Source organism: Ciona intestinalis, chromosome 8 (genome assembly GCF_000224145.3).
Source record: "Ciona intestinalis chromosome 8, KH, whole genome shotgun sequence".
NCBI lineage: Eukaryota > Metazoa > Chordata > Ascidiacea > Phlebobranchia > Cionidae > Ciona > Ciona intestinalis.
Window position 1 is genome coordinate 4,185,003 of NC_020173.2, and position 12,501 is coordinate 4,197,503.

General features: G+C 32.0%; 3 protein-coding genes across 17 annotated transcripts in view; all 3 read right to left on the reverse strand.

Moving 5' to 3' along the window:
- The window catches only part of LOC101243127 (inositol 1,4,5-trisphosphate receptor type 1), a 38,717-nt gene extending 35,034 nt beyond the window's left edge, over positions 1-3,683 (reverse strand). For all 7 annotated transcript variants that reach the window (XM_026835543.1, XM_026835549.1, XM_026835546.1 and 4 more), the window contains exons 1-7: positions 3,504-3,683; positions 2,797-2,867; positions 2,476-2,591; positions 1,512-1,621; positions 1,076-1,211; positions 621-784; positions 29-194 (exon numbers count right to left, since the gene is read on the reverse strand). In XM_026835543.1, coding sequence (XP_026691344.1) covers positions 29-194; positions 621-784; positions 1,076-1,211; positions 1,512-1,621; positions 2,476-2,591; positions 2,797-2,867; positions 3,504-3,598 — 858 coding nt within the window. In that variant the 5' untranslated portion in view covers positions 3,599-3,683. The remainder of the gene's footprint in view (positions 1-28; positions 195-620; positions 785-1,075; positions 1,212-1,511; positions 1,622-2,475; positions 2,592-2,796; positions 2,868-3,503) is intronic.
- A 2,388-nt stretch (positions 3,684-6,071) lies between these two features.
- Positions 6,072-10,493, reverse strand: LOC100184967 (succinate--CoA ligase [GDP-forming] subunit beta, mitochondrial). The gene is made up of 9 exons (XM_002131930.4): positions 10,344-10,493; positions 10,135-10,282; positions 9,201-9,400; positions 8,716-8,868; positions 8,355-8,541; positions 7,943-8,104; positions 7,250-7,392; positions 6,839-6,959; positions 6,072-6,490 (listed from the first exon to the last, which is right to left on the reverse strand). The coding sequence occupies exons 1-9, from the start codon at positions 10,413-10,415 to the stop codon at positions 6,378-6,380; spliced, it is 1,299 nt and encodes a 432-aa protein (XP_002131966.1). The 5' UTR covers positions 10,416-10,493; the 3' UTR covers positions 6,072-6,377.
- Positions 10,494-10,604: 111 nt separating this feature from the next.
- LOC101243185 (transient receptor potential cation channel subfamily A member 1 homolog) overlaps positions 10,605-12,501 on the reverse strand; it is a 6,547-nt gene continuing 4,650 nt past the window's right edge. For 5 of the 9 annotated variants that reach the window (XM_018812801.2, XM_026835573.1, XM_018812799.2 and 2 more), the window contains 5 exons: positions 12,391-12,501; positions 12,234-12,329; positions 11,752-11,922; positions 11,381-11,532; positions 10,605-11,065 (listed from right to left, as the gene is read on the reverse strand). The exon at positions 12,391-12,501 is cut by the window's right edge and continues 1 nt beyond it. The gene's annotated coding sequence lies outside the window, so the exon portion shown is untranslated. Of the gene's footprint in view, positions 11,066-11,380; positions 11,533-11,751; positions 11,923-12,175; positions 12,330-12,390 lie in introns of all 9 variants that reach the window. The other 4 variants (XM_018812798.2, XM_026835570.1, XM_026835569.1 and 1 more) reach the window with 4 other exon arrangements.

Genomic DNA, 12,501 nt, shown 5'->3' on the forward strand with positions numbered 1-12,501 from the left:
GATTTAAAGGGAATTTTCGATTTCCTACCTCAATTTCCCACAGTGCTTTTGAGCTTGTGGCAGATGTGGCTGACATGCGGCCTGTGGTACGCAGGAAAACATGGAGACTACTTCTATATTCATCACAAGTCAAGAATTTCTCCTGTTCAGCATGAAACAGTCTCACCACATCCCCACCCTTTAACACATCTTTCCTGTTATGAGAATAAATTATGGATGAATAATTTGCACAGGATGTGTATATATATCAGCAATAGTCAACAGAGGTGTTTTATGTATTTTGTTGTTTCATATATTTTAAAATTAATGTTTTATGAATATTTTATATCTCTTTAGAAAAATGTAGGTTTTACATATTTTTAGTAACAAATTTTAGTGATACATTTATAAGAGTAAGAACCAAACATAAATTAATAAAAATTATTTCTTTGCCTTCCTATTATACAAAGGGTATGATTCATGGGAAAATTATTTAAAGAGGTCATAGTACACATATTGTGATGTGATACTGATTCATATTTGGAATTCAATTTTTCAAAAAAAAATTTTTTTTATAAATATATGTATGCATATATTTTAAAAATATATATAGTTTAAAAATGATGGTTTAAAATTGCCACCTGTCATCCTCCCATGACATAAACAACACAATCTTCCAGCTTGTATTACAACTAACAGAGTTGACTTCTTTACACCCCGGGTTATCAGCTAACTCACATTTGCTTGCATGTAATGGTTGGCCTGCATTTACTGGCATTATAACAACTTTGTCTCCTATCACCACCTTGAAAAAAGAATTATGTTTATATATATAATAAATCTTTATAGAGAGTAGAGTGGGGAAATATGGGACACCTTTTCATTTTATTTTCTTGGCCTATTTGGTAGTAAACAAATAAAATTAAAGAATTATAAAACCGTGTCCTCACGGCTTCCATAGACTGTTGTTAAAATAAATAATGATATTTGGATTTTATGTGCTAAAGGTGTCCCATTTCCCCCACCCCACTATATATAAATATGAAAAAAAAACAAGATTCAGTTTCACTGAAGGTTGTTTTATACAAAAACTCACATTATCACCAGTTGAACGCAGCTTATAAAATAATTGAATATAAAACCAGGAGCCTTCGTTTCCATCAGGATCAAGTGAAACTCGCATTGCATTCTTTTCAAGCAAAGCTGGTAATCTTTTATTCACTGTCAGAAATCTGGTGAAAGATTAGAAAAAATAACAATCGTTAATACAAATTTACAACAGAAGTTTTAATATCCAAAAGAAATTGTAGTTTTAGGTCTGAAAATTGACGCAAAAGTGGGCCTGTGTACGAAAGTGTAGGAAAAATCACAATATTTAACTCTTTTCTTATTTAAGCCGGTTCGAAAAAGCTGCCATTTTAAAAAAAAAGCTTTGCAAATTTGGGAAAATTTCCCTTTAAGATTCCTTAACCTTAGAAATATGACGTAGGCTTATAAAAAGTAAAAGAGATTTTTCAAAAATGGATTCTTACTTATTTGATTTAAGATGAAGTAATTGAACCACACTTCCATATTTAACAACTTGTCCCAATAACTTTTGATTTTCCCTTTCATTTTGTTCTTTTTCAACACCAGCAGATTCCTGGTGAAATGAGATTAATTTAAATGACTTTGTATATTTTTAATGGCAAATATAGTTTTTAACTAGGTTGAAACATAAGATATATATTGTAACAAACCTAAAGTATATTACACTAAGTTAGTAATAAAAAACGCCCAAAATCAGAAAACAATAAAACAATTTATAAGCCTCATGTGGAGAACAAATATTTACATAACCCAATTTATAGGCCTGTCTAATCTATTATAGGTCTTGGAATTTCATGCTTATACTTGAAGATAAGGAATAATTTTACATAGCTAATTAATAAGGGTAAATCTACCTACAGTTAGACACAGTTAGATGATCTGGGTCTCTATGGTTACTGTGCAAGTTTAGCCGTCTGACCAAAATTTAGTCGGTATATTTTTATGTTAAATCGGCCGACTAAAATCCTTTGGTTACTTATTACAGAAGTTAGACAGTGCCAATCAACTGGTTAAGTTTTAGTCAATTGACTAAAAAAGCTAAATATAAAGCCGATTGCAACTAGTTTAGTTGGGAAAAAGCACAGCAGAACGGGAACAACTATTCCCTAGTTAAGCAAATAAGAAATTTATAATGCTTCATTTTTTTTCTTGTGTACCATTTTTATTACACTCAAATTCTAATGTATATTTACATATTAAAAACAAATAATTTTAAAAAAGTAACAGCAACAGAAAATACAACTGTTTTATTTTAATTTATTGTAAAACAAACAGTAAATTGAAACTGCTTTTGTACCAACTGGAATAATTTGGCATTGAATTAAGTTAATAAATCTGTGAAAAGTGTAGCAATTTAAAAATTTAAATTTTGTACCAAATGTTTTGTATAAAAAACATTGTTTTTACCTGGAGTCTTTTCATTATTACAGCATCAGCAATTCTGGTTGCACCAGACTTGATTGTTTTCCAAAATTGTTTCTGTGCATTATATCGGTTCATGGGACATATCTTGAAAAGACAATCTAAAACAACAACAAAAAACATTATATGCACATTATACATAGCCAAAAAAATGTATTTTTTAATTTGTTGTTTATCTATTTAGTTATATTCACAAAGTCATTATAATTTATATAGCAAAAAGATAGAAATTAACAGCGAAATGGTGTATTTTTTTACAATGAACTGGCATAGGTATACATAGTTACTACAGGTCTTAATACAAACCTCTGAATTTTTTTGGAGGATTTTGTAAATTTCCTGCTTCTGGTTGAACAACGCATCTGTCATCAACAAGTCTGGAATTGAAAATAATCAATTAGCAATGTATGGATGGAGGAATGTACAACAGTAAATATGATATGCACTTAAAGTTCAAAGCCAAAAAGAATTGTATGCAACATAGGGTAGGGTGGGAGCAGATGGGACACTTTTTAACTCTATTTTCTCGTCCCATTTAGTAGCCTAGTTTAAAAAAAACATTTAATAATTTATAAAACTGTAACCTCACGATTCCTATAGACAGTTGTTAATTGTTTAACACAATCAGGATGTTTGGTTATTATGTGCTAAAAGTGTCCCATCTTCCCCAACCCTACTATATCTAATTCAGGAAGTGACATTACATGTCTTAGCACCCAGTTCTAAACCATACAACACATTTAAAAATTACTGTTAGGTGTATATACAAACAGGTAGAGTCAAAATATATTGCATTTGCCACATTAATCAAGTTTTTTTTTATTTCAAAATAAATATAACTGCATTTTAACTATGCCACCCAGAATGTTGTTAAAAGTTGAAAGGCATGAGCATGATGCTTATGAGAAAAACGTGAAAAAATAAGACATAAAAAAACTGTAAAAAAGCATGTCGCCTATTGAAAAACTGGAAAAAATTTACGATTAATAAATATGACGTGAGAAAATGCTCACCCCAAAGTTGATATGAATCCACACACAGAGTTTGAGCCTGACCCCTCAGCGTAAAGTGAGATAACATCACCAATATGTAGAAAACTCGAACTCATGATGGGAATATTTCTTTGTGGAACAAAAATCCACTAAATATATCACAAGTTCTTTACTTACTCAACTACCTCTGCATACACCCTGCGATTGCTTAATGTTTGAAATCTGGAACTGGTAAAGAATCCTCCAATACATTACAGATTAGACAGGTGGAAAGTGTTAGAGGTTGGTAGTTAGGGGGCAGAAGCTATTAGGGTTGGTGGTTGGTTGTTTCATTTAGGGGTTAGCAAATATTCAATATAACATAGTGGTAAGAATTCGTAAGATTGTTTATTGTGACCAAAATTTCAGTACGTTCAGGATAAGACAAGTTTATTTTATTATTTTTTTGCATTAATTTGTAAACAAGGCTTTTGCTACGATTTTCACGGAAACTAATAACATTGATTAACAACAGGTAAACTGGTTAAATGCCAGATTGACAAGTTTTTACCAATATATATATTTATCTATATATTCATGTCTTAATAACAGCTATATTAAAACAGAAATCTATTCTTTTATAGTTTGGTGAATTTGCCCAAATTTGGAGAAAAAAACCAAAGCCTAAACTTGAGCAAAATATTTCTTCTTACAAGCTGTTCTGTCTAATTAGGACTATATACAGATCTGATGATGCATTTCATATATAAGCTATACATGCTTTAAAAAGCAAAAATAAATTATTCATAGTTTTTTTTTACGAAAGTCAGTTTCGTCATTTTAACATGAACTGACGGTTAGACAACATAATAAAGACATTATCAAGTTGTGTTGTCATCATTAATTATTCAAACAATACAACCATCTTTTATACACTTATTATTATTAATGAAGTTGTGTATCTAAATAAGGTTAGGCACATTTTACTTTCAATTATGTTTTATATTTTTTATTTAACTGTATATGTATACATTCATTTCCTTCTCTTCGTAGTTTTATTAATTTGATTGTTGCTATCGTATAAAAATAAACAACTCTTAAGTTTATCTTATATAATGTATGCTTCATATTGCAGTACTTCTTAAAACATTTTATCCCAATTAAATTTCAAACTTCAATAATAACTCACCACCCAAACCACAAATAGCCTAATTTAACCCACAAACGTATATATATATATATATACTGTATATAGAAAACGTTTCACTGTAAATTTTTTAGAAACTATACGATTTGCCAATTTTTTATGAATATGCACAAATCTATACAGTTTTCATTTATGCACCATTTACTCAGCAAAAAAAAACACCTCACTGCCTGTAAACACCCACACCCACACTGTTCTTATTCGCAAAAGTCGTATACCGTATCTTTGCCATTTCAGCAGCTACATGAACTCGGAGCAACTCTTGTCATTCTGACAGATTTGCCGTCAGCAAAATCAACTTGCCTATAAACACAAAATATACAATTTTAGTGGGGGTTTTTTATGGCGGCGGAGTTTTATGTTTTAAATATTAATGTTCGCAACGGCAAATTTGCGACAATTTTACCAGCAAAATTTTCCAACTTAAAATTAAATAAATATGAAAAAAAGAGGGCCGTGCTCTAATGAATGAGCACGCCCAATTATAAAATAATTGATTAAGACGAAGATACATTTTTATTTGAAGTTCTGTGGGGTCAGACCGGACACCTTTAGCGCATAATATTCAAATATCCTAATCGCATTTTAAACAAACAAATAACAACGGTCTATGGAAGTCGTGAGGATATAGTTTTATAACTATTTGAATATTCTTTGTTTACTAAAATATCACGAGAAAATGGAATAAAAGGATGCCCAATATCCCCCCACCATAAAATATTATATTTTTTAAGCTGGTGCGAGGCGCCAGTCACGTGGGCAATCTGACTAATTAGCTTTAAGGATTGGATGGCGGTCGGTTTAACATTTTGACGTTTGCAATTTGGAATTATCCTTAAGGCGCAAATTTAATCGTTTTTTTATACATGTTAGGTCGTACGGCAGGGAATGGGCCACATGGCGACCAGTTTTACATTTAATCTCACCAGCGTCGAGTTATTTATGTCTTTGTTACTTTTCCAAGCGCTGGGTACAAATTCAACGGTCGGAACAAATATATTACGCCGCTGGTTTAACCATATCTTGATTTCTAATGTAAAAACTATTTATTTATAATAGTTTATAAACTCATATAATAGAGAGGGGGAAGACGGGATACCTTTATCACATAACATTTAAATATCCTCATCGACTTTTAAACATTTTACAAGGGTCTATGGGCGCGTAAGGCTACGGTTCTATAACTCTGTTCTTTGTTGCATATCTAATAGTACGAGAAAATAAAATGTAAAGGTCTCCCATCTCCCCCCACTATACCATCTATTTTGTATATTCACTTTGCCCTGGATTCTACGCGCATGCGTATAACATCGCAACCCATATCTTCTGATGTTAAGCCGAGCGCTCCAACCACTGCGCTACAGGCACCAAACAAAATAGCTGAAATACATTGACTCATGAAATTTTTTAAAGATCTTTATTCATTTACAGAACTAAGAATTTTCTATGTCTTGTTAATAAAACAAAAATACCACACATGATAATGTATTTAATGCGATTAATTATTTCAGTATGTTGTGCAATTAATAAGTACTTCTAAAATTTTAGAATACACAGAACAGTTTGTTTATTTAATTGTAAAGTATATACTATGATTCAATGCAATAAACATAGCTTAATAAATAAAATGTCCATTCTAGGTTTGAGATTCTTTTAAAAACCTAAATTTTTCACAATAAAATGACAAAAATGGAATAAGAAAGGCACGATTAGGATTTGAGACTCGCCACCACTTTTTCAGCTGCATCTCCAAAATCATTTGCAGAAACAATTGGGAGATTACTTTCTTTCAAAATTTCCTTTGCCTCATTTACATTCATTCCTGAGAAAAAATATTTCTCAATTTTATTCGTATGTTTTTTCCTCCTTTTTAATTTATGTTTTTTCCTCCTTTTTAAATACAAAAGAATTGCAAAATTTAACTTTCTAAGTTTTTTTAAAGTTTTTTGTTTGATTTTTTATGTATGGCCGGCAATTTAGACAACCCATTAGTGATCACTGGGTTGGAGCAATTGCCCTTAAGTGTTTTGCCCACAATGGTAGCAGCGACAAGCCTTAAACCCATTACCTTTGGCTCTGGTAAAAGGCACACCCACTAATCAACTGGTCAGGGTGCCAGAAGATAATGAAAGAAACATAAGCAAGTGCAATAGTACATGATATGACTTACCCTCCAATCTTACAACAAGAGGCATTGATATATTGAGTTCTTTACCAGCTTTCACTATTCCATTAGCGATTATTTTACAGTCGACAATACCACCAAAAATGTTAACAAGGATAGCTTCAACCTGTGTGTGGTGAAGTAATTGGTAACACTTGGTAAATTTGACTTAAGTAATAGGTTGCATTTGAAATCTTCTATTAAAATCAATATACAATAAATAAACATTCTGGGTTCTAGGTTTGCATTTAATTAATAAAAAAAATACTAAGGAATTAGGACTGAATAAAAACATACAAAAAATGACTTCTTTTATCATTAAAGGACAAAACTAAAGAATGAAAAACTATTTATATATAATAAAGATTATAAAACAACCAAATCTTAAAAAGAAGCAAAAAAATAGTTTTAAGTTACCTTAGTATCCGATAAAACTATCTTGAAAGCTTGGTAGACTTGATGTTCTTGAACACCACCACCCAAGTCAAGGAAGTTGGCGGGTCGTCCGCCACAGTGTTGGATGATATCCATGGTTGCCATGGCAAGACCTGCTCCATTTACTAAAGAAATATAGTTATAGAGTTATTAATGAATGTAACTTTATCTTCGCGTGGCTGAAACGACAGTAGTTATAACACAGATGTTCATACACCTTATGCCAGCTTAGAAGTTACCATGTATGTTACTTTGTGGGTGATTATTTTTTGGATTTTTTCATTTTTTTATGTATGGCTGATAATTTGGACAAGTGTCTTGCCCAAGGACACATACGTCTATAATGGTAGTTTTAATTAAAGTGTATGGTTTGTTGCAAGAATTCAACAAAAATGGTATGGTATACCAACAATTCAAAGGTAAAAATTTGACTCCCTTTAGGATGAACAATGACCAAATTAGGCGTTAGTATATTATGTTTAAATAACCTTTTTACCAAATTGCACACACAAGTATAGAATATAGAACATGTGTTAATGCCCATTTATGCAAGTTGTAATAAATCTGTGAAATTCTGAACAGAACATAAAATTCACAACAACCACAATTTTATAGATCACAAATGTTATACAACCTAATAAAACAAATAAAGGTTACGACTACAACATGTTTTACCAAGACAAGCAATGTTTCCATCCATAGAAATATAACTCAGCCCATTTTCCTCCGCCACCACTTCCTTAGGATCACTCTCACTCTTGTCATCCATCAGGAAAATTTCCTTCTGCCTGAACTCGGCGTTGTCATCGAAATTCACTTTTGCATCAAAGCAAACGACTGAAAATGAAAACAGAACTGTTTAAGTGTTTAATATTTTTCTCATCCCATTTGGTAGTAAATAAAAAACATTCAAAAATTATAAAACTGTTTCCTAATGACTTCTATAGACTGTTCAGGATATTTAGATATTATGTGCTAAAGGTGTCCCATTTACCCCACAGTACTATATGTGTATTTAGGGGTGCATATATATATAGGATATATATATTATACAAATACATGGAACTATTTTATAAATTTAAACTACCATCTCCATCTGGCGTTTCTCCCAATGGATTTATCTCAACTTGAGTCGCATCCACACTGATGAAAAGTTTGTAAAGTTTCGTGATTTGTTCTGCAGCTTTTTGTAGTTTCTCGCCGGTAAAACCTAAGTTCTCAGCCATTTTTATTGCTTGAGATTCCTGAATACCCTTATCAATGTCTATGGGATCCTGAAAAAAACAATATTATTGAAATTTTATTAAAAATATTGTTGATAAATGCTTTTGAGATTTAATCATGTTTTGCGTTTTTTTTGTAAATTATGTATTTATTTATTCAAAACTTTTATTGATGAAATTGTCTATTGAAAATATCATATAAGCATTGTGCCAAAAAACTCTGACCTTAAATATTAGATGTGGAGTTTTTTCTGCAACCTCTTCAATATCCATTCCCCCAGCTGGACTTCCAACCATCACAGGCCCCATATAACTTCGATCCATTAGAATCGCAAAGTAAGTTTCACGCGTGATGTCTAATGCTTCTGCCACCATTATCTATTGGTATAGAAGCATTATTTTTTTTTCATATAGTAGGGTCGGGGAAGATGGGACACCTTTAGCACATAATATCCAAATATCCTGATTGTGTTTTATTTAAACAATTAACAACGGTCTATGGGACTTGTTTGCATATGGTAGGCGGTTTAAGAATTTTTTGAATGATCTTTGTCTGCAAAGGTGTCTCATCTCCCCTAACCCTACTATACATATGTTATATTGTTTTATCCTTAGCGTTACACTTTTAATATATATATATAAATATATACATATATATATATAGAATTGTTTTTTGTGTGGTTAAATTTGACACACAGACATTTCACTACCTTTTTAACAGTAACTCCTTCGGCAGAAGTTTGTTTGGTGACGAGATTATAACCCAACATATCTTTGCAGAGATCCGATACTTTTGTAGGATCAGTGGTTAAATGAACTCCTCCCTGCAAACCACTTGAGAATTTTCCTTTTCCCCGACCTCCAGCAAGTATCATTGCTTTCACAACAAGCTCTTTTGCATTCGTGTCAACTGTAATATACGATAAGTAATGAAGTTCACTTATTGTATTGGTATTGTTTAAAAGTAATAAATTGTTTTAACTTATTGGACCAATTTAAAGTTATAACATGGTTGTGCCTTGTACTTATGCGATGGTGTCAACATTCATATATTGTAAGTAATGAATTTTATAAATGAAACATTGGTCTACCCACTCACAACAATGCAACAATAATCATTATATAGGGGTTGGAGCAATTGTCATTAAGTGTCTTGCCCAACAACACACACACTTACGACAAGTCTTGAACTCCTAAACTCTGGTAAAAAGGCAGGCTATGCTACGGTGACATTAACTTTTTTATTAATGTTTTAAAGATCAAAAACTGTTGACGAAAATTGACAAGTGGCAACAATGATTGGGCCTACTCATTCTTTTTACCTGGCGGGCCAATTTAAAGTTGTAATATGAATGTGCATTGTGCTGTGGTTTAATGCAGCTCATGCCTGCTTGTAAGTTACTAAGCATGCAATGTTGATTGCTGATATGCATAAACCATAGTGACCACTGGGTTAGAGCAACAATGGGAAAATGCAGTGACAATGGTAGCAGCCTTGAGCTTTGAACTAGGGAACCTATGGCTATAAGACAACGCCTTTTGCTACACCAGCAGTAAAAAAACATAGTACAATAATGTACTTAAACAAAACTATAATTAGTCATGCTTGAATAAAATTAAAAATGTATTTAAATTAACACTAACGTATATGTTGAGCTGCATTTTTTGCATCGGCTGCTGATTCAACAACTTTAAATCGTTGGACATTCACATCAAAATTTTCCATCAACTTTTTACTTTGATATTCTTGAAGGTTAAGCCACCGTCTGCAAGCAACATGGCTGCTGCCACCCTGTCAATTTAAAATAAATTAATATAACTTAGAATTTATTTTTGTTAGAAATACAACTTACCTTATCAAAGAGGTTTAGTAAGCGCTGGTTTGCGGCGTATTTGACCATTATTTGTCGAAAACTGCCAGCCATGGTTGTTCAAGTGATAATGTTACTTTTTAAAATAAAATAAAAGACACGAAATCTTACAGAAAACCTTGGCAAAATTTCCTAACACGTTGAGTTTAGCTTCACTATATTGCATCTGCGTAACAACGTTACATTTTAACATTTCCTTTTTTTCTATTCTCTCACTGTGAGAGAACAAAATCAAATTGTAGATTATAGTGCACGGAAAGCGGTCTGTGTATTTGTGTAGGGAATTTATGTATCCCTATCCGGAAAGTGCAGTAGGCCAATGCCGACCAGATTATGGGGGGATGCGGCAGATACTTAATACACTTTTTTTTAAATTAACACAGTGAAAAAATCGAATGCTCAAAATCTTTAATCTGACAACTAAAATACTCAAATACAATAATGTTTCAATTTGCAAGGCTTTTCAAAAACCTGCATAAAATATATTATATTTGATTGTGGTTTTTCATGTAATAGCCAAGAACACTAGTAAACTGTAAGCATGCTTCAATGTAGTTTTTTCGTGTCTCACAAATTTTCATAAATCTTGTAGTTTTGGTGTGAATTACGTTTTGCTTTCATTTTCGGCGACGTTTCCATTTATTGCAGAAAGCAAAGTTGTTGTTGTATATTCACGCGACCAGCGGTCCAGTAAATAATCGACGCTGTGATAAAAGAAAATAGTTGCTTTTTGTTACAGCTATAAACATAGTAGGATGGGGGAAGATGGGACACCTTTAGCACAGAATATCTAAATATCCTGATTGTGTTTTAAACAATTAACAATGGTCTATGGGAGTCGTGAAGATACGGTTTCATAATTCTTTGAATGTTCTTTGTTTACTACTAAATAGGACGAGAAAATAGAATGAAAATGTGTCCCATCTTCCCCCACCCTACTATATCTTTATCGTAGCAAAGATAATTGAGTGAAATATTAATAACATAATTGTTGTGTTTAGGTTTAATTGTTACAGTACATAACGTTTATGGTTCCTAAGACTCCATGCTTCTTGACGGATTTTCTGATAACTCGTGCAGAAATGTGTCGGTTTGGGTAAACAGTAACACACCCATGATTTTTTAAAAATCTTTTAAAAACGGTGAATTCACAGTTTACAGTCAGTTGCAGCTGAAAAATATGAACATTGTATTGACTTGTGAAACATGTTTAGCATACATTGATCGCACATGATATCCCATATTTTCCAATCGGGTTTTAACAACTAACAACGCTCTTTTAGAGTCGCACGGATAGCCTATACGTTTAATAATTCAGTAACTATTTTTGTTTGGTACCAAATTTTAATACAAAAGATTAAAAAGAGAAAAAATCCAAATTAACGCTTACTCGTAAACGAAGGTTTTCCACTCTGGCAGCTTTAATTAAACCATCCACATCCGAAACTGCCAAACCAACCAACATATTGACATAACATACCACCATCATCAGGATGAATACTGCATATAATATGTTGGTGGAAGTCGGATACAGTATTCGGTCTTCGTAAGTTGCATTTTTCTAAAAATTAATGTGATTATATTTAATAGAGTTCTGTGTATAATTATAAAATTGATTACGTGCTGTGTTTGCTGAATCGAAGTTCTAAATTCACAAAAAAAGCGTTATTTGTTGCAAAATATTCACACTTGATTTTTACATTAAAAAAAATTATAGTAGATTGGGGTAAGATGGTCCGTGTTCAAAAAATATTTTTAGAAATATATAATCGTAACCATGTGAATATAAAATAGCGTTGTTAACCGTATCTCACCTTACCCCACAGTACCATATATTGTTCATTGGGGTTATACTTAACGTGAATATCATACCGAACTAACGTGAATGGACACGGTGTCGCTGTATTCGACTTCGCCAGACAACATGGACAAGATTAAGGCAAAGTTTGTTCCAAAATGAAATATATTCTGTAAAAAATAAATGCTTATAATTTTCACATTTGTTTAGTGAGTATAACAACGAAATTACCTTGTTTCTCATCAAAACGTGAAAGCTTAAAGTGAAAGCCATAAGTAGAGGCATAAACATCAAAAAGGCTTTAAAGACGGACTGCAAAACTTTTCTGTAAACAAGAATATA